The following is a 25,589-nucleotide window of genomic DNA, read 5'->3' on the forward strand; positions in this document are numbered from 1 at the left end:
CAATAAAACTATTGTTTAGTGTTTTGCATATCATGTGATCTGTCCCTCGTCAATTTGTGTATCCTGCATTGAATTCGTGTGTCAGTTGTTGATGGTGCTATTGAGAGGTGTCGCTTGTAGCATAGGCTACAGTTTTAATGTAAAATTTTCAAGTTCATTTATTTATTTCTCTTAGATGTAGCTAATAATTATTTCTGATGAGGGCACTATATGGTGTCGAAAACGTTGGATTTAGTAGTTTTTTTTCTTGTTTTTTGTGTGTTTAATAAAAAATGTTAAATCCGTTAACGTTACTGAGTATTACATGTAGGCTGCCTGGTACAATTCAAGCTCTCTACCAAGGCCCAAACATAACATCTTGTTAAAACATAATCAAATCAATCATCTGAACAATAACCTTTCTTCATTAACTTTTGCATTCACCACATCCCTAGCAGAGGTAAACAAAGTCAAGTCAATTTTTTTTTAATCCGATCCGCCCCTGCTCCGAAAGTATTGACTCTGGATCCCGCTCCAACTCCGAAATTCATTTTGAAGAGAAATAAGCGTGAAACTACCCTTTTCAAATAGTTTTTAAAACATACAATACACCCGGGTTTTTCTCAAACCTGCTTTTGCTACACTATGCCCCTCCACCCCCGGACAGGAGAATAAAAAACTTTTATGATTTAAATTAAGGTACTTTTAAGTGAACATTTTTGCACGTAAAACATTCAATCACTACTTTGGGCCCCTAATTTGCTCGCAATGCACTCAATTACCTTTCCGGGCCCTTTTGATAGATTACGGGCCCCCCATGACTAAAGAATAACAATTTTATTGCTTGAATTTAGTGGTTTAGAATGGTTTTACCAAAACGTTTTTGCGCGTAAACTATAAAATCACAATTTCGGGCCCCCCACAAACACAGGCCTGGGCCCTCAAGGGTACGCCGTACCCTCCGTACCCCCCTCTCATAGGCCTTGCAATTGACTATAGCGGACTGAACTACGGCTATTTATACCCTCCCCTAGAAAATTTTGAAAAATTACTTTGAATTTGGTGCATTCTGAGAGCATTTTCAACAAAAATGTGGGTATAGATATTCCTGTAAAATGGTGTTGTCCGGTGGCATGGCAAAAGGATAAGATCATGTTTTCTTGGGCATTTTTCAGAAATAAAGCTAAGTTTCTATGTTTTCTTATTGCTAATTCTTGGATGAGTTATTTGAATGTTTGGTATTGGCAAAACTTGCTCTTTTTATGCAGTTTCGTTTAAAATTAGGCAAACTTTGTTTTAGAGACATAGAGACTGAAAGCATCATTCTCAATATCATAACGTCACATACGTGCCAAAGGGGGGGTTGTAACCCTCAACCCCCCCCCCCCCTTGGCTACGCCACTGACGTAGGCTATTATTTAGAAACTGCTTTGCCTGCTTCCAGACCGACGCATGGTTCATATGATCAATGATCATGGACCTTGTCAGAAATAGAAACATCACCCTCAAAACAAATCAGGAACAAAATCGTCATTTCTGTAGAGTGACAATTGACAAGTAGACCGTATGGTCATCTCGTTGTCTCCCTGTCATTATGGGAACATGTGCAACTTTTGCATTGTGTAATGTGTAGGCTATATGAAACTATATTAGGATACTTGCATATTTCAAAACATATATCATGTTCTTGTTTCTGACAAATAAACCAGTGATTGATCCATTGAACTTATGGCGAAAAAGACTGAGACTCCTGAAAAAACGGTTTCTCACGAAGATTAGTTTTGGCTTTTCTTTTTACATCTAGCCTACTGCGCACACTACACACAGTGCCGGTCTTTGGGGTGTGCAAACCGTGCGATCGCACAGGGCCCGCAAACCAGAAGGCCCGCAATTTACTCAGAAAATGCAGTAATTTTGTCATTTCCAATGGAAAAATTCAACAAGGGAATTCAACAAAGGAATTAGCACAGTTTCCAATTGAAAAGATCGCGTTCATAAAATCAACAAAAAAGTGAAAGTAAAAAAACTAAAAACAGCGTTGGATTCAATAGGCAAAATCCAGAAAAATGATCAAGAATAGTGTAAGACAACGAAAAAGCAATGGAGACAAAATATAGAATATACATAAACAATGTTTACAAGTGATGACGAATCGCGTTACGCATCGCTATAGCAAGCTTTGATGTAGGCCAGGATGTAGGCTTATTTATTATTGGCTTCTTTAGATATCCGTGGCTTATACAAGTAGGCTATTTATGTTTTTGTACCGATAGATTATAGGCTATGGAGAAGAGTCATACGAGTGTGGCTTATGTTCGTTTTAAGTGTCTGTTCTAACGCGAATATGCATATTTTGCCCGCAGTATGAAAGGTTGCACACATTGTAATATTAATTTATAGCATTGGTTTTGGTGTTTTTTGAGAAAATGCCTTTTTCAGAAAATGTAGAAGCCTGTCCACAGGGCCGTTGAGGATCAATTGCGCCCGGTACCAATGAGACTCTGGGGTCCCAAATTCACGACTCTTCTAAGAAAAACGCACGATTTTCTACAAGTACAAAGTGATTTCAAATTCCTGCCCCCTTGGAATGATTACAGGCCCCTAAAACCATCCCGGGCCCAAAATTACCCCCTGGACACCCTTGTCAACCCTACTGCCTATCTATATAACTCCAATTTTGTTTTGCCAAATTCACATTTTTGTTGAGAGTAAGATTCTTTTCTTTGTTCAGACATAAAGCTTTGAAAACATTTTGGCTCTATTCAACGCATGAATAAGGGCGTCAGCAGTTGGACAAATATGTCTTTTTTTCACAATGTAGACTATAGTCTTGTTTGCAAGTCTCACATCCACATAATTCTGAGTTGTTTGGTTTTGGTGGTGTGACAATGGGAGATACACAAAGTGTTGGACCATTAACCTTTTCAACTATATGATGGCCTTTTAGTTCTATGTTGACTTATTCGAATGTGAAATAGTATTCGCCTGTGTGGAATAGCCACACTATCCACGATTCCAACCAACAGCCATGCGACCCTTCCATAAAATGTGGCTAAAGTCGATTTATTTTTTGTCTTTTAAGCATTACATTTGCCAAGTAGTTTTATTGCTTTGTATCATTCATATGCAACCGTGCCAAACTTTAGACTGGTTATCCCGTTTCGATATCCAGAACTTTATAACGTTCGCGATACGTCGCTTCTACCTTCTTTTAGACCTTTGCTATGTTTGACATATATTGTTTTTCGTTGCGATGATTAGCCTAGAAATAAAAACTGAATTAATATGTAAATTTTTTACACTGGCCTTAAAAAATTTCCATTGTAGTTTCTTGAAGTGATCTTCATTGATGACCAGAAAAAAAATGATGTTTCTATTGCTTGGCGGACAGTAGGATTCTTTTCTAAATTTATTCTGCGTAGGCTGCATATGAATTTTTTTCAGAATCTTAAGTGTTGTTACTTTGCTGTTCACCCCGTTAGCTCAATGGTTAACGACTCAAGATCAAGCGGCGCTGGAGGTGTGAGCTGAGCAAAGCATTTCAGAATTGCTCTCCATTTAGCGGCACTGAGTGGATGGAACTACTTCCCGGCAACAAGAAACGGAAACTCGCTCTGTCAATCTCGGTAGCCAGCCCTGCGTTAGTGGTTCAAAGCCTCTACAAGTAGGCCATGAGAAACTGCTAGGAACATCCTATCAAAAGCTTTGTCAGTCCGATTTAAGATTTAAAATTACCTATCAACCAGGTGTAATTCTAACATTTCTTTGGTATAGTTTTTAGCATTTAGAAAAGTAATTTGGTTTTTAAAATTTCTACAGGTTTTTCCAAATACAGGAAATGAATGCAGAATACCTCTTTTAGCATGGAGATCATTGTTGTAAGTTAACAAAAATAATACTTGCTGCCATGGTTTGTTGATTGTCTGAGTTGTGTGGCCTAACAGCCTTTGTCTTGAATAAATGCTGTTTATTGGTGGATTTTGTTGATTGACCATGAACCCTGTTGCTTAAGATGTTTTGTTTGCTGTCGTGAGGTTTCAAGGTTTTTCCTATTTCGAGCAAGTTTGTTAGATTTAGAATTTTTCTCCTAGAGCTCTGGTGCGCAGTTTTTTTAAAGTTTTACCGATGATTTGCCTTTTTATTTCTGTATAAATTTTGATTTTAAATCACAATTATTTGTCTTTTTTTCTAAGTCTAACATAAAACTGGTCAATGGTTTCATTTGGCAGTTGCACCATTTTACGAAACTGCAGTAGGCTACTTCATAATCAAAGTTTACCTGGGGAGTTATACTCCTCAGCCTCATAGCAAAGAGCACAATCAGCTTTCTAAAACTTTGTAATCAGCGTAATAAAATGAATTACATTACATAAAACGAAGAAACATTATTACAGAATACAAAATGAATAGACCTACTGCAGTGATGAAGTAGTAAACTACAACATCAAAATACATTGGAAGCATTTACAATTGAAATGCGACAATTCATAAGCATAAGTGCAATAACTGCATTAAGTCAATACTTACAAGGAATATTTTTTAATTATTTGATTCATAAAAAATGCTCGCATTGACGTAAAGTTATAATAATTGTAAAAGAAACTCAAATACAGGTAGCCGTGGTTTCGGTATGTTTGAAATCAATTGCAAGCCAATGTATCATTTGTGGGTGGTAGCTGTAGGCGTTGGTCTTTGCAAGACGAAATGGTTGATACTTGATAGTGAAACTAGCTACATTGCAATCTCAAAAAAAGAAACTAACGCAAAGAACATCATCTAAAAGAAAAACTACACCAAACGATGCTCACCCAAGGAGACAGCAATCAACAGAAATGTGGATGCCACCGCCGCGCACACGGCTGACTTGGTGCTCGAATAAACATTCTGTCACACTTTTCTTATAAAACGCCTACTCACTTAAGATCAATGAGAGTTAGCAACAGCAACGGTAAATAAAGTAGACCTACAGAGGCAGTACTACTTGAATTGATTTCTGCATATGGTATAATTAGCAATGCATTAAGGAAAACTAATATTTGCTCAACTGAAGATTTTATTGCAACAGTGACAGCATTCTCAACTTAAACTTTTCACAAAGCGTAATAGTGTTTGATTTTTTCTTTACGATGAATTGCGTGTGTAAACAACAGTGAAAGAAAATGCCACATAAGCCTCTACAACTACAAGTATACCAAACTACCAGGAATAACCTATCAAGGCATTGTCAGTCCGAGGATAAAGATTCAAAACCAAATATAAAAGCAAAAACCTTTGTTTCGAAGATAAGTTTTGCTTCTTGTAAAAGTTCTAAAATACAGTTCTAAAGACAGATCTTATGGCTCAGAAAAAGTGATGAAAAGTAGACTGGTTCTATGCAATTATTAAAATTCGAAAGTTCAAGCACATATCGTTTAAGTTGACCAATGCGTTGCAGCCAGGTTTCTCCGTGCATTTATTTTTCTAAAAATAAGAAAATAATAAGAGAATGAATAATGAACACGTGTCCCTTGATGAGGTCTAATCTGTTTCCTGATGAAGTAACTTGTGTGGAGTCAAGCGCTTGTGTGGATGCTGTTCCGGATGACGTCACTTGTGTGAATTCAAGTGCTTGTGTGGATGCTGTTCCGGATGACGTCACTTGTGTGAATTCAAGTGCTTGTGTGGATGCTGTTCCGGATGACGTCACTTGTGTGAATTCAAGTGCTTGTGTGGATGTTGTTCCGAATGACGTCACATCTGTGAAGTTAAGCGCTTGTGCGGAGGTTGTTCTTCCATTCGGTCCATGGTAGGTGATATCTCCTGTAGCAAAAGAATAACGTTAAGAAATTCAACTTATGCGTGATGCTTTCGGAACAATACACATTCCAACTTATGTGCCAACATGGAAGTAAACCTGCATTTGAACAAAGCTGATTATGTTTAGGAGTATCAGCGACAATCTGTGCGCAGATAAAATAAAACTGACCTGAAGAGACAGCGCCAACTGCATAAAGCAAAAAGTAATTGCTTTGCTTTAAATTAAACTCCACTGTCTGACCGCCACTTATAGTCTTGCTCAGTGCAGGCGGCCTTGTGAAGGAACAGGTTACTGCGCCGTTGGACAAGCTGCTTACCACATTTGTCAACTCAGCCTGTAAAATCGTTTTAGCATTATTTTTCTAAAATTTATAAGCCAACTACAAATGTCTCATAAATCGGCTGGCGACATGCCAGTTTACCCGAATAATATTATTGCAACGTTGTTTGCAATTGATGTTGAGGCAGCAACGATTATTATTATTCATAGGCCATAACTGAAACAAGGGTTTATTTACAAAACTACATTTGAATCAAATGTCGCAGAGCAACGTTTTGAATTCAAAAGTGAAGTTCGCATTCTCTGCAAAGTGCTGTCAACCAACTGATGAACCTACCGGTAGTTTTGGCGAGACGAAAGGCTGCAATCGTTCGGTTTGGATAGCCCCAGATCGTAGATCACTGGCAGTGCAATAATACAGATCGGCATCAACCATTCTGGCTGCATTGGCGAAGGCAATGGCGGCATACTGGTCGCCAGCCCCTCCAATAATTTCAAAGTTGAATTCATCGGCATTGGTATCCTGAGAGACGTGGAAACAACCGCTTTGAGCATTGATTTTAAGTTTGACAATTGAGCACAAATTTCAAAACCGTGCGTCGGTTGTCGAGAGATTATTTTAAGCCAAGGTTGCAAACAATACAGAACAGCTTTAAAAAATCGTAATGGTGGAAATAATGCTGATTCAGCTCAACATTACATTTAAAAATGAACCAAATGCACTATTACTGATAGGCTACTCATGATCCACACTATATGCAACTGCGTAATTCCTACAACCAGACATCATTGCAATAATCGCAAATATGCTCAAGAAATGCGTCGTGTTTCTTTCAACTTTGTTTCTACGAAGGGAAGCGTTACTCTGCAACCGGCGTCATGTTAGAACGATTTCATTTCGACGAGGTAAAGAAATGTCAAATACTGTAAAATTGCTCAATCGTGGCGGAAGAAAGTTTGGAAGCATTAAAGCAGAGCGAAAAGTTCCTGCGAAAAGTTTTTGTCAGCAAAAGTCTAGTAGCCATTGCAATTCAACCGAGCAGAACAAGATTCAAAATTTTGTTCATCTTACCTTATTTAACAACTATTATAAAAAAATGTTATTATATAATAATGAAGCCGAAGAACATGAACAAATCCCTATGATAACAAGTATTGTGGAAAGCACGATTCAGAGCTGTTGATCTATATAGATTCTAGAAACTGACAAAATGCGAAACATTTTGTATAGCCTACAGTAACAATTACATTCACAATTGAAAAAGTGAGATTTTTTGCATTGCAGAAAACAGAGAAATATCACGATCCAAAACTCAAAGCTTTTACAGAAAAACTCTTCATTATCCTATCCACACTACCAATCAAAAAATAACACGTGTAATCAAGCGAAGAAAATGTTTTGCAACAGTTAGGCATAAACAGGCATAGATGATGCAATTGTAGGCTATAAGTCTTGTTTCACTTGCACCCCACACATAATCTGATGCGAGAACTGATGCTATTGCAGGAGCTTTGATACAAATTGTGATTAGGTTATTAGCAAGAACGTACTGTGCAGTGGCGGACGTGGAGTATGAAAAAAAAACTACATTAAAAAATATAAGATGTCATCACTGAGAACTGCAAGGTCAAGACTGGTGATTAAAATCATGGGGTTTTGGCGCAAATTGTTTAATAATGCGTTTGGTAGACGACAAGCCTTCAATCAGCTACAAGCAGTCGTCAGTCGAAAGATTCAACGGTAGATGCTGACGATGAAAAATACAATAGATCCTGTTGGTGGTAACTTAAAAGAAAGTATTATGGTGATCACATTACAGCAATAGCATCACTTACGTAAACCCAGGAGGCGAACTTGCATCCTTCGGATCCAGGAACACACGAAGCGGGATTTTGGAAGCAATCTTTGGTAGTTCCGCATCCGTCGGCAGCATTGCTCTCGCCACCAGAGGGTGCAGTTGTCGTGGTCGACGGTGGTGTCGTGCTGTTATGAAGAAAATCAGAATTTGCAAAAATCTTTTTTTTTTGAAAACAAACCGAATTTTAACAAGGCAGTGATTTAATTAAAATTACCAGTTTGAAAAAACAACGCAAGGAAGTCCGACCTACTGTACTTCACAACAACCAAAACTATAAACGCAACACTGCGTTATGGTAGGCTAACTAATTTAAAATGGTTAATTCAATGTCTTCAGTTGAATTACTGTACACACCACTTGACAGTTCAGCCATTTTACCTAAAATATGATCTGTTCACAACTTTCATGAAAGAAGCTATAAGTGCAATTCTGCAATAGCTAAACTGGACCAGAATTGAAATAAATCAGATCTGGCAGTTGACTTACGTTACAAGTTCACCAATTGTAAAGTTGTATGGTCCGCTAGAAAATCGGTCAGTTGAAGCATGCTGTTGGATAGTGGCTGAAAATTTAAAATTGAACATGGTAGAAACTTCATGACACAACAAACTGGCATACAAAATCTCCGATGTAGGCTACTGCATACTGAAGCTAGCATTGAATTTAAAAATATGTTACAAAAACTCACTCGTAAACGTTCCAAAAGCTTGCAATACATGGAATTGAGCAAAAGAAAGATCGAATACAGTTGTGACAACAGAGCTTGTCTTTTTAGGTACACTAGCAGCTCTAGTGAATGAGCATTCCGTAATTCCAGCATTGTTTGCAGTGACAACGTTAGTTATCTGGGACTGTAAAACGTTCGATAAATTCATTGTTTATACAGTACATAGGCCTAGTCATTGCATAGGCCTACTGCTATCGATCAGAATCTCACCAAGGAAAAGGCTATCAGGGCTAAAATTGTTAATTTTTTTAAATATGAGATGAAACTTGTTTAATTAGTACTAAAACAAATTACGTTCTATTATCATAATTTGAGTGATACCAATAAAAATAAGCCTATTTCAATGTTTTTGAAAAATGCACACAGAAATTTTAGTAGAAACACATTTAGCAGATAGTAAAGATTATTTTCAATTGGTGTTTTACCGGAAGAGATGTATCAGTCACTGGAATAGAATATCGACCTTGAATAGTCCCAGATCTTAAATCACTTCCAGTGCAGTAATATAAATCGGACCTTTGCATGTTACCATCAGATGAAAACGCAACAGCAACGTATTGGCTGCCATCTCCAGCCCCTCCACTTATTTCCATATCAAAATTGTTTTGAGCTGGGTTCTGTGTATATGAAGTTAAGAATAACGTTTTATTCTAACGATACAAAAAGGTCACTCACCAACAATGTGATATGAAGTATGCATTCCTGTGTTAGTATGCATTCCTGTTTACCTTAACAGGCGTAATGAAGCATCAAATAAAACAAAATAATTATCTCACTATTCAGTGGCGCACCCAGAAAAAAATTTAGGGGGGCTAATTCAGAATTGTTGGCCGAGTAGGCCTAATTTGCGACAATAGTGACAGTGACAATAGGCCAATACCCATCCCTTTGATTAATATTTAAAGGCACTCACGGCCCACAACCTACCGGTTGCCGATAGATCAGGATTTGTTTTCTCAATTAAATTACAAGTTGGCCTAGTGAACCCCATGTTACTAGCACCATCAGCATCCTCATTCCTACGTCTACTCTCGCAATCTTCTATAGATCTCGACTTTTTCCTCATGTATCACAAAATAGAATTAGCTTTCTGCTTGCCAACACAAATAAGTGCGAAAACAACAACTAGCATGAAAACAGTTTGCAACAAAACACTAATTTTGTAAACAAAAAGTTTGATGTGGATGTTTTTCCTACTTACAAAACATTCAAAATTAGTTCATATTTTCAAATAAAGTCCCAGACGCCTTTGTCTCTCTGCTCGAATTTCGTATACAGTTTTACATGTCTGTGTGATTCGGCATTGACGTACGGTACATCGGTATGCCCACCAGACATTTAACGACGAGAGCGTCTGAACTTTAAAAATGCCACCAAAGACCATATCATGGAGTGTTCTTTTTGTACATATCGAAAATTCTCTGCTGACTCATTTAAAATTTCACGCAAAGGCAAATCCCAATTTGACACCAAATTCAGGAAGCAGTGTTAATCAAACGCTACAACCCAAATTTAAACAAACAATTAACTTATTTGCTGGAGCCGCGTCTATTATCCTCAACATTTATTTGATGTAGGTAGGCTATCACGTTCCCTGGGGTGCAAATTTTTTGTACTTATTTATGTAGGCCTAGTTGCCTTTTCCTAATGAAATTTTACCTTCAAGAAGTTGAAATTTATTGCATTTTTATAAATATTTTCAGGTTCCTGGTGAGGGCTTAAGTTAAGCGGAAAACGTTCGACTGTTAAAACTATTTGTAAATATGTAAAATATATTGTTATAATGTTCAGCCCCGTTGTATTATTGTGTCTTATTCATATCTAACCTGTAAGAAAAAGGTATAAATGGGGAACATACAAAAGCTTTATTTTTGGTGGCGGGTTTGGGGATGGGGGCTTGAGCCTCCTCAGCCCCATGCTGGGTGCGCTACAGTCACTATTCAATGAAAGCCTCAGTTTACAATTGTAAAAACAATTCAGACATTGGTATGTTTATTGGTTGCTGATCATGTGATATTTGTGAATAATAATAACGTACTACATATAAAAAAGGCGATTCTTATACTCAAATCCAAGCATGGGGTGGGAGGGGATGAGAACATAAGGTTCTTTTTACACTGAGTCATTGGCACTAATGAGACCAGGGTGACCAATTGCTTTTTCTCAGCACTATTTCTTCAGCAACTACGCCGGCCCAATTTATTACATACTGGATGAACATTAGCGGTGTTTTTTTTAACAACCGGCTCAAGGCGGATGTCGAACCAAAATTGAATGGAAAACGAGCGCTTAACTGCACCAACCAACAAAAAACCTTCTGCATGACCATCTCATCAAAAGAAATAACTCCAGTATGCACTATCAAAATACAAAATACAACAGTCTCACAAGTAAATAGTTTCAACTATCTGGGTTCTATGGTCACTTCGAATGGTCGATGCTGGAGCGACGTAAAATCAAGAATTGCACAATCTAAACAAGCTTTCATCAAAATGGACAAAATACTGAAATCTAATTCAATCTCTCTAAACACTAGAATAAGAATTTTACATGTGTACATTTGGTCAGTTCTGCTATATGGCTGTGAATCCTGGACTGTATGCCCGAAGATAGAGAAGAAGATCAACAGTGCTGAAATTTGGTTCATTCGCAGAATGATGGAATTAACTGGATGGATAAAATCACTAACGAAGAAGTGTGGAGACGCTCTGGGTGCACCCCTGGCGTCCTCATCACAACTATCAAAAAAAGGCAAATGACATTTATCGGGCATGTCTACCGCAAACGCGGAATTGAACACTCGGTAATGATGGGGCGATTTCCTGGTCAGAGGCACCGGGGACGTCCACGTTTGGAAATCTTCAAAAATCTTTCAACATGGACAAACCAAAATTTTGAAAACCTAATTAGAAGTATGGACAATCGATCGTTGTGGAGACTCACGGTAGCCGACGCCTTATTCAGGCATGGCCGATGATGATGATGATGAACTGCACCATCCTACAACTGCACTGGATATTGTACTACCCTTTAAAATTATGATAAAAACCATGTCTTGGAGTGATAGTAGTTCGGACAGTTTGCTGGGTTAGGCTAGTTTACAAAAACAGAAAAGTTTTGTTAGTTAGTTTGCAAAAGTAACTGTAATATGGGTTTTGGTCAAGTTTTAGAATATAGGTAAGCTATCCTAAAATTTGGGCTAAAGTTAAAATTAAATTAGGCTACTTAATTACATCTCCCTATTTTGAGATCGATGATAAACAGGTTTGCTTGAAAAGAACTACCATGCAAAAATGAATTCAACCCGAAGCCTTATTAATGGCCAAACAATGTTATTGCAAGCAAATTAACACAACTTTATAAAAATATATTTGCAGTGACTTATAGTGAACATCAGATGACAAGTCTACATGCTATTGCTCTCATTTCACACGGTTGAACACTGATATTAGATTATTTGTCAACGTCAAAGCGGTAATACTTGTATTTGCAAGCAAGACCATTAAGCATTCATTCTTTCATCGTTTTTCGATTTAATTCTTGAATGTTTATCCTCGGACTGGGAAAACTTCTTGCAGAGCTTAATACTGGCAGTTTCGTATGGCCTACCTGTAGAGCAGGGTTACTCAACTAATCTTAACAAAGGCCAAGTTTGACAAGATGAATATTTTTAGCGGTCCGGTGAATAAGTTATTTCACACGCAACCACGAAAGTTAAACTATCTGCTACAAATAACTTTTTAGGTAAAATGTAACTCGAATTGGATTTCTGAGAAAGTGTTGGGGAGTCTGGGAGTCGAAGCCCCCCAGAAAACTAAGACAATCACAGTAAAAATTGCTTCCTCCCAGTAGAAATCTGTTTAAAGAAGCCCTAAAACGTGGCAATGAGGTTATTTTTTCAAAAGCTCAAGGTCCACCATCAACACCCAGAAGGTCCGGATTCGGACCGTGGTCCGCCAGTAGCCTTGCTGTAGAGGCTTTTAATCACGGACGCAAAGCCGGTCACCGAGATTGACAGAGTGAAGATTTCGATCGTTGAAGTTTTGTTGCCAGGGAATTATTCCATCCAATAGATGCCGCTGAACGGAGAGCAGTCCTGAACGTGCGTTACTCAAGCGCACACTCCGAGAGTCGAACCAGCGCCACGTGATCTTGAAGTTTCTTTGTTCCAGAAGACACGCGCTAACCAACTGAGCTTTCGGGGCAGACTATTCTCTATTATTATTAGTATTTTTGCTTTAAAGGGCTACTAAAGGAAAAACTGACTTGGCGATTTTCCACGTTCTTTGTGTTTAACTTGCTACCATAAAACGATTTTCAATAAAATTTTGCCCCATTGCGGTCTGATCAGCATTGCGTGCCCGCTTTTGTCAGAACTTTCAAAACTAGAATGGGCCTGTTGTTACTGCCGGCGATTTAACTGTAGGCTGTGTATATTGTAGCCTATGTATGTACATCAAAACATCAGATTTCAACGTCAAAACATCCGAAAGTTTGCTCAAAACCTCAGATCTGATGTTAAAACATCAGATGTTGTAACGTGGCTTTTGTTATTGCTGTCTTTTGTGACGTATTCTCGAGCTGTGTTTGCACTTTTTGGTCATTTTGAAAATAAATGAAACATTGGACTTTGGGCCTTGCCAGCGTCATTGAAAACATTTTTTTTTCGGTAATTTTTTTTTAAATGTATTCTTGAATGTTCAGTTTACGCATTTCAATGTTTAATTCCCGTTTGAAAATTTCATTTAGTATGCCTTTAAGAACTTCATGGGGAGTCTTACTGGCACATATCACTGGGCTAGTTTTATTTAAATTCACTGTTTTTCATCTTTCTAGGTTACAGGCTGTTTTTAATTATATCAACCGCTCACGTCAGAAGTTACATTGGTCCCTTATTGGCACCACTGGACACGTTTATTCGGCTCAGTTAAACAATTGCTGGCTGACATCAGCCCTTTCGTACATTGATTCTCTTCAGTTGTTTTTTATTTTTGACCATCACAGCGAAAGCAATAGTATAGCCTACATGCCAAAATAGCAAAGGTTTAGAAAAAGATACCGTAGTAGAAGCGACAAGAGCTGCAGGCGTTGATTCAGTACAAAACAAGGGTTGATTTGTTGACTGAGTATCTGTAATCAACATGTGTTCGAAACTTGTATCGGCACTTTTTTTGCCGACGCAATTCATACTTTGTTCGATTACAGTACAACAATAATTTGTTGTTAAGTAGGCCTAGGCTAAGATTTACCCAAGCCTACCGGTTATAAAAAATAAAAAATGGAAATCGAAGTGTTTTGAAATCATAAAATTAATAAATTTAATATTTACCCATGAATAAGTGAATATCAGACAATCAGCATTTGTAGAGGTGCATTCATTTGTGCTAAACACACAAGCTTTAGTGTTTCCACAACCGGATATGTCTATAGCAATTGACAAAGTGATGCATCCAAGCGCAAACGTTAGGCCTACTGCTGTTTTAAAACATGTAAGCAACATTTTTTGCTAAATAACTTAACTTTTAAATCTAAAACATAATATTCATTCTTAAATATAACAACCAATCCAAAGTTTGGTTGGTTTAATTTTGAATCTTTATCCTCGGACTGGACAAAGCCTTGATAGGTTATTTATGGTAGTTTCGCATACCTATTAGTATAGATAGAGGCTTTTGACGCAGGGACAGTTACTGAGATTCAAACTAGGCTATCTTACGTTCCAAATAAATTAAAAAAATATATACCGTATTGGAATATTTCCTTTTCTATTTCGTTACATACCTTTTCTGAAACCTCTCAAAATTAGATTTGGCCTAACAATTTTACAACAAGCATAAAATTTGTGTTTTAGCGCACTTAACCATTTTATCTAATTGACTAAGTGTAGCGACTGGGCTACAGCATGCACAATATTCTTTTCTGAAGAAAATTTTGTAAAATTGCTTAGCATTGTTTTTTTTTTATCTCATGGAAACTTTTTTGAAAACTCAACGGTATTTGATAGCCACCAACACGTCCACCACAGTTTTGAAATTGAGATTGCTGCCTTTTTTGTACTTTTATAGTTTCAGGTTGTTGTCGGAGTGAAGTGAAAACCTGGAGCTGCAACATTTGTTTGACAAGGCGCGAGCCTTAGAAGGTGCTCGTAAGAACGCCGAGCAAATCGACAGTGGTCTTCAATCAGCAACAGCAATTGGAAAGTCTACAACTAAGGAGAGTGAGATGAGTTCTAGTAGCGACATTGCAACAGCAGTAGCCGTCATGAAGTGCTTTTTCTGTGGAAATAAGAAGCATGCACGCCGAAACTGCCCAGCCAAAGATGTTACGTGCTTTAAGTGCTCAAAAAAAGGGCACTTTGCAAAAATGTGTCGCTCTAAGATCTCTGATACCGAAAGTACTTCAGCGGCATTGCTAGGTTCTAAAGTCATGGGAATTTCTTCCGGTCTCAAACTTGACAACAAAACTATACTTCGTATCAAGCTAAACGGTGCACCTGTCAATGCGCTCTTGGATACTGGATCCACCAACAGTCATGTAAGTGAAAACATTGCAAAAAAGTTAAAACTAAAGATTTTTGAACAATCGAATTGTGTTGGTCTTGCTGTAAAAGGTTTTCGCCCTCGAGTAGTCTTTGACGAATCGAAGTCGAGTATATTCCCGCGATGAAAGCATCTCGTATCGCTGCCTGTCTATACTGAATTGCTGTGACTGCCTGAAAGTTACAGTCATTGCTCAGACGTCTTAAATGTTGCATGAACTCTTCCAACGATTGTCCTATCTGTTGTTTGCAGGTTGCAAGCAAATACCGAGCAAACACTTCGTTCGATGGCTTAACATAGGTATTCCGTAGCAGTGCGATAGCGTCGGTATAACTTTCGGCTTCACTGATAATTTCAAACACGGAAGCATCAACGTGGTTGATTAGTAGGCTACGCTTAGTTTATCTTCTTCAGATATTTCGCCAAGGCTGCGTATGTAGCTAGTGAATGTCCGGTGCCAGTGGTGCCACTTCTTTCGAGACTCTACTAGATCAGGATCAGCGTCGAACTTTTCAGGTCTAAGACACTTGTCCATTACTTTTGACCTTAGTTTGTTAAAATGTTATAAACTACATAACAAAACCTTATTGTAAGGTTTAACAAACTAAGAATCTGAACAAAACTATAAGAAACAAATCAATAGTTAATACAACTCTAGAAATACTGTTTTAGACACAAAAGCCACTACCTCAAACATCGGCTACCTTACACCAACTATGCATTGTGAAATGAAAGAACTCTAAGAACACAAACAAGCATTTGCATTGCGTCGCTGCCTGAGGTGAATACGGGCACCAAACTAAAACGTCTTAGCCTACGTAACAACAAAAGAGATTTCACAACACTTGGCTACGCCACTGGTGCAAGACATGCAAGACAATGATATATTATTTAATTTCTCTGGTTTTCTGCTGCTATTGTCTACTGCAATATAGCTTGCCAAAAGTCCCACATTTTTGACATGTCTGATCTGTTAAAAAAAATAAAATTCAAAATAAATCACAGTTTGATTCCGCATGGGACTTGCAACTGCCATGGCTAGCGACATTCTGCGTAGCTTTTTTCCAGATTGAAAAACCATTTTTTACAAATGCACTTTCTGATTATCCAACAGTCTGTTAGCTAAATATGCCTCATGATTTTGACTAGGCTGTTAGTTGACAGAGAAATTATCAAATACTGTACTGAAACGCTGTGAAAATGTTTTTCCATGCTTGGAAAATACAAATGTCAAAACATAGTAGATATATCAAACGCAGAAGCGGTCACATGCGTATTGCGTAGCCTATGACATCGTAGCCTATGACATTATGACAAATGATAATAAACTGAGGCTAATAAAAGTTAATGGTATAAATATACTGTGACATCCACCGGGCGTAGTTCAACTGCAATGCATACTCAGCCGGTGTTAAATGATTTTTTATTCTTAATATTTCTTCTTCCTATCCACGAAGATTTCATCAGAAAAATACACAATATCAAATAATAAGTTTAAAACACAACTTTAGAGAACAATTTTTATATTTCTTATTAAGATGCCAAAAATGCAGTATGACGGAACAATACAGTTAAAGTCAACATGTTTCTACGTTTATTAGACGTAAAAACAAGCTTCACTGAAAGTAAAAATAATTAAATCAATGAAAACGCCTACCCCAGCCAGCTAAATCTGCTGATTTTACATTGATTCAACGTTGTAGGACGTTGAATCGATGTAAAAAATGCACAATCTTGCTCGCGGGGACGCATGTCTTCCAATTTAAAAGCAATAAGCAACGCAATATCCTCATCGACCGGGAGCCAGGTCGATTTATTTGACTGTTAGGGTCAGTAAGATTTGACAAGTGTTTCTAGACTGAAATTTTGTGTAGATTTCAAAAATAAACCTCTTACTTGCACTAGCCTGACCGTTTTTGTAATATAAAGCATTTTCCGAGATGATACCTGTCAATATCGCTATATCCGTTAGGGTGCACCATTTGCCCCCCGACCTTTATTAAAAAGCCTGAACTTTTTTTTGCTTATGAGGTTATCTTAGAAAACAACTTTTGCAAAGTTTCATTTTGATTGGACAAAGTTTAACCCCCCACCCGGCCATTTTCTAAGGGGACTAACGGCATTTTCTTCACATTATCGCCACTAGATGGAGCTGCTTACAAGATGCAACTGCATATTTACTTTGAAAACATACCCCTCTTCATTCTGCATAATTTAAAAAAAAAATATCTGAATTAACCAATGGGAAGCAGAAATATGGGCAGTTTTGTACTCTCCCCTAGCGCAATACTGCCTCTAGTGGCCAAAACATAACAACAATTATCTCCTTAAATGTTCATCCAATTGAAGCAAAACTGGTGTCTAACCCACCATTTTCAAGGGTGGTGAGTTCATTTTTGCTGCTAGTTTTAAAGATTCTAGCCACTAAGTGGCGAAAATCTGCTTTTCATAAGTTTAAGCTAACGTAACCGCTTGGACTTGACTTCAAATATGCAAAGTTTCAACAAATGCAACTCATTGAGATGTATATCATTGAAAACAAACAAAGAAAGAACAGTGCAACATCTATTGTAATTGTGATAGATATTGTGCAGCAATAACCTTACACGAATTTCACATCATAAAGGTCACACAGGTAATGAAACAATAAACCCGCAATTAAATTGTCAGATACCATGACGCTGAATCTATTTTCCTATTTCTTTGGTTTGGTAATTTTTTTGGGGGAATTCTCTACTAGTTGTAAATTTTTTGGTATCGTTCTTCCTTGAGAGCAGTCCCATGAAAATCCTGGACCAGTTTGACTCCTCGCTTTGCTGTGTCATTAACCACACTGATGTTATTCACAATTGTTTTTGCAATTTTGTAAGTCTCATTGTCATCCCAGCTTTCGATAGGTTCACTTAAAAATGCTGAGTCAATTTTCAAGACTTTAAAAAATGACCAAGAGTCTTCTCCAATAGGCTATAGTCCTGAAGATCTCTGGATATGTCTGCTGGGAGTTCAAGGAAACAAGGTTTTCCAAATCCAGAGCCAAACCTTTTTGTGCACACACCGTCATTTTTAAATAAGATCATTTTTTGTGCCATCAGTTTTTGGTTGAAGTTTTTACACTCTGACTCAAAAAAGCCAACGTTACAAGCTCTTCTGCTAGATACCACATATGTTTTCCAAAACTTTTCAGAGCTACTCCCGCAATGGCACCATCAATTGCTTGATAATTAAGGAAGGAATGAATGAACAGTTGATCATTTTTTGGAGCAGTTGATGGTTCAGGAGCAGTTAGCCACCACGGGATATAACAAAATACAACAAATTTCACAAATCGGCAAAGTTTCAACAATTTTCTTCTGCTGCTTCTGCTTAATGCAATTTTGCAATTTTCTTTTGCTGCAATAAAACAATTTTCAACAAAATTTTGCCTCATTGCGTTTGATCAGCATTCGCGCGTGCTTTTGTCAGAGCTTTCAAAACGGGGATGGGGTGAGCAGCAAAGCGTGCGACTGTACAGTATACGTCACTATCGACTAGCAATCAGCTGATCGGGCAATAGTTTTTACTATTTACTATTTTATACAATTTCACTTTCTGAGTCTGCGGATGAACACTGCTGGATCAAGTTAGAAAAAGGTAGTTCACAGTAAGTTGAATAAATATGGCATTGGAATCTTTGATTGATTTGGTCTTTATCCTCGTAGCCTACTGGGAGAGCTTATTAATCCTGGCAGTTTTGCATACGGTAGGCAGGGCCCGATTAACCATGAGGCACACGAGGCACAGGCCTCAGGCCCCCTGGTTTTGGGGGCCCCAATTATTTTTTACATTAGTACCGTAGGCGTAGGTAGTGAAAGTTGTTGTGCCAGTGTGTGCACAGTTGTTATTTTTGAGTAACGATTTCAAATTGTGTAACGATTTTGCAGTAACAGTTGTGCACTCCTGCTCTGCATCGAAAGCGATTGCCAATAGGGGCCCTTAACCTTAGCTGTGCCTCGGGCCCCCTTGAGCCTTAATCAGGCCCTGACGGTAGGCTAGGAAGGGTAAGCATTTTAACGCAAGACACTTTCCCAAAACAATAACGCAATCATGCGTGATATAGTCTACGATTCTTTGCGAATCAGCTGATTGCAGTCATGCGACTCAGCTCGTGATGTTGTAAGCGTTCTTTTCGAAAGCTATTTGATACAAACTAAACTAAGTGAACGAATCGCCGTCACCTGCGTAGCCTAGTGGATAAGAGTTTGGGCAAGAGATCCTAGTCATTTCGATTCCCACCGCCTGTCTTTGCTTTTTTTTTTCTTTTGTGACTGAACTGAGTGAAAAGAGCAAATGATTTCAAACATCGGCAATCAGATGATTTCAAACATCGGTGATGTCATATGTCATGCATGATCAATCAATCAATCATTTTATTTTTCGTCATTAACGCGTCCGGGATGAAAAAGATACTAACTACAAAAATCGATATAGACCTACCAGTACGGTACGTTAATGAACAGGAAAAGGTGGCAAAACCTTAAAAGATTTAAAACGTGCCTGAATGAAAAATTATGTAGTAGCCTAGACTATATATCAGTAGTTAGCACGGCCACAAAACCCAAAAAACAAATACCGGTAGCAAAAAAATAAAACAAAACAGAGAGAAGCACATATGTAGTTATGATTACGTTAATATTGGGAAAGTGTGCGGTACGGTAATACGTTAAAGTGCCTACCACTTCTAAAGGCGTTGAACCACTGACGCATGCCCATTGCCCAGTCACCGAGATTGACAGAGTGAATCGAGTTTCAGATGGTTGTTGAAATCCTGGGGTATTACTCCATACACTATAGCTACCGCTGGATAGAGAGCAGTTCTGAAATGCGTTGCTCAAATCCGCCCCGATCGCTCAGTTAGTTAGCACGTGACTTCGTGAACGAAGAGACTTCAAGATCAATCGGCGCTGGTTCGACTCTCGCGGCGTGCGCTTGAGCAGCGCATTCTAAGGACTGCTCTCCATTCAACGGCACTTAATGGTTGGAATAATTCCCCTGCAATGTGCAACAACACTTCAACAATCGAATATTTTACTCTGTCAGTCTCGTTATCAATCGGCCCTGCGTCAAAAGCCTGTACAAGTAGCCTATGCAAAGCTACCTGTACCAGGAATAACCTATCAAGGCTTTTTCAGTCCGAAGATAAAGATTCAAAACCACATCAATCAGTACCGTCATCCCACCATCCTACAGCTGAACGCTGAGGGCATCACTTCCAGCAAGATTGATGTGATCGAGCAGCTCGCTCATAAGAATTCAATGGCTGCTCGACACCTGCCCAAACATCTAGACCGAGTCACCGTCACTGCTCAAGGGTGGTAAAAGGCAGAGCCCCTCGACCCATAGAGTGGCGAAGAAGGTTCAAACGAAGAAGAAGTGCCGCTTGATGTTGAGTCGGGCGCGTAACCACTGCAGAAGTTTAATTTATTTACGTGCCATCGAGCATCATTCCTCAAACTTAGATAGGTCCGGTCCGCCCCGATAGCTCAATTGGTCAGCGCGTCACTTCTGGAACAAAGAAACTTCAAGATCAATAGCGGCGCTGGTTCGACTCTTGGGGTGTGCGCTTGAGCAACGCACGTTAAGGACTGCTCTCCATTCAGCGGCATCTAATGGATGGAATAATTCCCTGGCAACAAGACTTCAACAATCGGAAACTTCACTCTGTCAATCTCGGTGACCGGGCCGCGAAATTTTTTTTCCCACGAGATTTCTGTCTCATTGATTCTAGTCACTCTAAAAGTAAGATTTTACGAAAGTGTTTTGAGAGATTAGTTGATTCAGATTGCGAAACAACTATTTGCCAATGAAATTCTGCAATGATAATAAAATATAAGCTTTCCCTAACCCTACTTTCTTGAAAAGCTCTTGTGCACCACAAAAATTAATTTAAAGAAAAAAAAAAGTTTGACTTCGGCGGGCGTCGAACTCTCGTTCTCACGATCACTAGGCGAAGGATGAAACCACTCAACCAACCGTGCTACCGAGAAACTGTTGCATTCACACGGTTTTAATACAAAATTTTACCAAAATATGCAAATGAGACAAAAATCTCGTGGGAAAAAATTTTTCGCGACCGGGCCGCGAAAAAATTTTTCCCACGAGATTTCTGTCTCATTTACATATGTTGGTAAAAGTCTGGCTATGTATTATGTATTAAATATTCGGCTATGTATTACGGGTTGGTAGAGTTTCAGAATTTTCCCGCTAAAACTGTGGTTCTGCCGCCATTTTGAAAAAATGGCGTCCAGATAAGATGTTATGAAAGTCTACAGCCTTAAACTGGCGTAATGTGATCATATAATATGTCGATTACGGGGTTTTTGGGGTCGCAGAGCTCGAATTTGAAGTTAAAAACGCTCTACGGCAACAATTTTGCAAAGTGAATTTTGACATAGATGTGACCACACTGTTTTGGACTGCAGATTTACATGAAAAGAGCATCTTATTGTCATTTTAACCTTGAAATGCATGTAGGCTATGCATAAACTTTTCTAGTCGGTGTGATTATATCAATCAGTATGAGGGAAAAATTAACATGTACTTTCTCGTGTACCTTCACATCCAATGAAAATCTACTAACTAGTCCACAGTATAGCCTATAGCCTGTACTTAGTTACTAATCTACCTGCTTATTAACTAATGGACGGCAACAGAGTACCCCACGGCAGACCAAAAAGTTCAAAAAGCCGAAGTGAACTCTCCCAACTGGGTAAATGCTTTACTTCTACACGACGAAGATCATCATTAGCTCAGTGACTCGAAGAGTAGCTAGTGATCATACGCAAGTTACAAGATTCAGATCAGTAATGGCACTAAATGAGACGGCCGGTGAAGCACACCGCTCACTGGGACAAAAACCAAAAAGAAAGTTCTTGCTCATTGGGAACACTAGCGAAAGACTGGTGTTCCAAAGCTTGCTAAAAGCTCTGACGTTCTTGCTAGGCTGTTGTTCCTCAGAGACGAAAGTCACAGAACGATCAACCAATCAATCGTGATAGCAAGGGAGGAAATTCCCCTGGTATGGAAACATCATTTTGGCGTGGGTTAGGTATTTGGTAAGAAAAACGAGAAACAATCTGGAACAGAGAAGTAATCGTGAAAGGTTATTGTTAAAAATGCGGATATAGACCGGCATCTGAAGAATTTGTATGAAACTTGGTATCTAGAACTTGATTCCAGGCGTGAGAGGAATAATAGTGATTCATTTAAAAAAAACATTTGCATGATATGGAAGAAAAGCTCAAGAATCCTCTGAATATATGTAAGACTACTTCGCGATCAATTCTCATGCATTCCGGTATTATTGACTGGGAGACAGATTTGGAACATCTGAAATATCAGCTCCAGAGAGATCAAGTAGGCTAGGTTGCGCATTGGGCAGAGACGCTCTGTAGAAGAGACGGGACTGAGCTAGAGAAAAACGACACAGTGCAGCTGGTGAAAGGAAACAGAAAGAGGATGTTGCTGACAATCTGAAAACCGTGAAGTTGGACTTAAGTGCAGATGAAGAAACAGAAAGTGACAGTGACAACTGGAAAACTCCTGAATGGAAAAGAAAATGGGTATTACGTGGCCTAGCCTATACCTTTAACATCTGATCGACTTGGATGAGCTATCGGCAAAGAACAATGTTCGCTATGTGGCTCAAGCATCCGGCATACAAGTCGAAGATACTAATATCAGTCACAGCAGCTCATAGACTGGCTAATAAGACTATAGGTCCTCTCACTCCCAAATTAATTATCAGAGATGAGTTCTAGGCCCCTGATTTGGCAATAATTCACTGGGCCGGTAAGATTCTGAAAATGAGAGGAAATGTTTCATCAGAACAGTGCTGTGTATATGTATCTGGCGTTAGTTTTGATGATGAAGGAAATGCAGAAATGAAAGTTTCTGGGGATGCATGAGTCCAGACGGCACCAGATCATCTCAGGAACAGGCCATTATAAAATTGGTGGAAGACTGGAGAGAGAAAGGTGTCATTGATGGAGGTATTTGATACGACTGCCGTCAATTCAGGGAAGTGGCAAGGTACTTGTAGGCTACATTGCTGGCGGCAACAACTGGGAAAGCAATTTGGAACTTACTGATCAAGAGTGGCAACAAATGCCAGTATCAGAATGGAAAAATTTCAGTGATTATAAGAAACTAAGCAAATTCGTTTTGAACGTAAGGATGGTCAACGATATTGCGGAATGCGGGATTAAGCTAATCACTGATTTTATTGACAGGTATTCTGATGAAAGCTACCGGCAAGCTCTCTTGCTTGTCGTGCAAAGGCACAGAGAACAGTTCTAAAATTACAAAAAAGCTACCTTAGCCAAACTCAATTGTTAAAGAAATTCGTCAAAAATTCAGTGAATTGAGTGTTTGCATAACTCTGGTAGGCTATTGTGTTGATGAAATACTGGGAATTGAAATCAATCAGGACTGAAGCATAAGGAATAGAATGCAGAAGAAACAGGGATAGATCGTGTTTGAGAGTGATTAACTCAATTTGTTTGTAAATGAATCGTGTTGTTATTTGAACAGTTTGACGATATTTCAGGAATCCTCATTCTGGGGTAAGGTATTCTTGGTCAGGTTGTGTCCATGTCTGCAAAATTTCACCATAAATTTCAAGTGGTAAAATTTCACTTTGCAAAATTGTTGTCGTAGAGCGCTTTTGACTTCACATTCGTGTTCTGCGACCCCAAAAACCCCGTAATCGACATATTATATGATCACGTTACGCCAGTTTAAGGCTGCAGATTTTAATAATATCTTATCTGGCCGCCATTTTTTCAAAGTGGCGGCAGAACCACAGTTTTGGCGGGAAAATTCTGAAACTCTACCAAAATACTTTTTAACAAAAGTGGAAACCCGTAATACATAGCCGCAATAATTTCTAAAAACTTTTTAAAAAATGGTACACCCTAGTATCCACGAATAAACATTGCCTTTTATACCCAAAGCCGACAGTTTCCTCATTAGTCTTTCGTGTGGAACCGAATTGAAGGCTTTGGAAAAGTCCAAATACACAACATCAACGCATTGACCTTTATCAACAATAGATGTGATATTCTCCAGAAATTCAAGAAGTTGGGTTGTGCATGAGGATTGTGGGATAAATCCAAATTGTCTATAGTCCTGTTGCTCAACACAACAAACAGTGTACCAGCCTCATTTTTTTAATCAAAAATCGATTTCGCTTTTAAAGCATCTTCAGTTTGATATTGTCAAGAAAAAAATAATAATAAAAAATTCTTCAAAGGTTAAAAGCTTAGATATTATGACGTAACAATGCATGTTGCGCCACCATGGAAACAATGAAACAAATTATATGATCTATTACTACGTAATTACTAATGAAGAAAACGTAACAAGTAAAATTAAATAGCATGAAAACCAAAAGAGTCTACAAGTTTTATCAAATGAAGTAAAAGATAATTAATAAGTTTCTACACTGTCGATTCGATAATCAAGAAATTGACAAAATTAATGGATGTTCTAAAACAATTACGCAGGCAAATAACAATAAAACAATTAACTAATCAATGAAATCAAAAGTAATGACTGTCTATGCATAGTGATATTATTGAGATTACAAGGATTTGGCTTTTTCAAATAAAAAAATTAAAAACATTGGATCTTCAAAAAGGTGCGGAAATTGTGCATTGTGTGGCGGTAGAAAAAACTTTTCTTGTATGGTCAGTGACACACACAGTCTTACATCGCAATCAGGAAAACTTTTTCGTCTTAAACAGAATTTGACATGTAAGAACTTTGGAATTTACGTAGCTACCTGCAAAATTTGCAAAGAGCAGTATGTTGGACAAACAAAAAATTCATTTTCTGCACGTTGGAACAAACATCGCTCCATTTAGAATTCGGGTAACTGCGGCAACTCCTCCGATAAAACCGACAGAACGGCACTGTTACAACATTACCAAAAAATACATACTGATGCTTCACTGGGAAATCTTCAATTATCAGACTGCTTTGAAGTCACGTTTGTAGAAGAATCAAACCCGATCAAACTTGACCACAAAGAAGAATTGTGGTATCAATTGTTAGATGCCAAAATAAATGTTCAAAAAACGTTTTTGCCTAAATTTAAATGAAAAACACTTGTGGGCCTACTATAGCACATTTGTTTGCTGTGCACTTCATGCAATTGCTCTGGTTAAGTTTTTTAGCAAAATCTCAATAATATCACTATGCATAGACAGTCATTACTTTTGATTTCATTGATTAGTTAATTGTTTTATTGTTATTTGCCTGCGTAATTGTTTTAGAACATCCATTAATTTTGTCAATTTCTTGATTATCGAATCGACAGTGTAGAAACTTATTAATTATCTTTTACTTCATTTGATAAAACTTGTAGACTC

At 38.2% G+C, this 25,589-nt stretch overlaps 1 protein-coding gene and 1 long non-coding RNA gene across 2 annotated transcripts; one reads left to right on the top strand and one right to left on the bottom strand.

Annotated features, from left to right (window-relative positions):
* Positions 1-4,374: 4,374 nt before the first annotated feature.
* Positions 4,375-14,159, bottom strand: LOC145777974 (uncharacterized). The gene is made up of 8 exons (XM_082589351.1): positions 13,971-14,159; positions 9,067-9,258; positions 8,603-8,765; positions 8,401-8,476; positions 7,892-8,039; positions 6,393-6,578; positions 5,945-6,110; positions 4,375-5,778 (listed from the first exon to the last, which is right to left on the bottom strand). Exons 1-8 carry the CDS (start codon positions 14,139-14,141, stop codon positions 5,432-5,434), a joined length of 1,449 nt encoding a protein of 482 aa, XP_082445477.1. The 5' UTR covers positions 14,142-14,159; the 3' UTR covers positions 4,375-5,431.
* An 882-nt stretch (positions 14,160-15,041) lies between these two features.
* LOC145778125 (uncharacterized) lies at positions 15,042-18,531 on the top strand. The gene is made up of 2 exons (XR_014290421.1): positions 15,042-15,175; positions 18,365-18,531. It is a non-coding gene; the product is annotated as an uncharacterized LOC145778125 (long non-coding RNA).
* Positions 18,532-25,589: the final 7,058 nt, after the last annotated feature.

This window comes from Aplidium turbinatum, chromosome 10 (genome assembly GCF_918807975.1).
Source record: "Aplidium turbinatum chromosome 10, kaAplTurb1.1, whole genome shotgun sequence".
Lineage (NCBI taxonomy): Eukaryota > Metazoa > Chordata > Ascidiacea > Aplousobranchia > Polyclinidae > Aplidium > Aplidium turbinatum.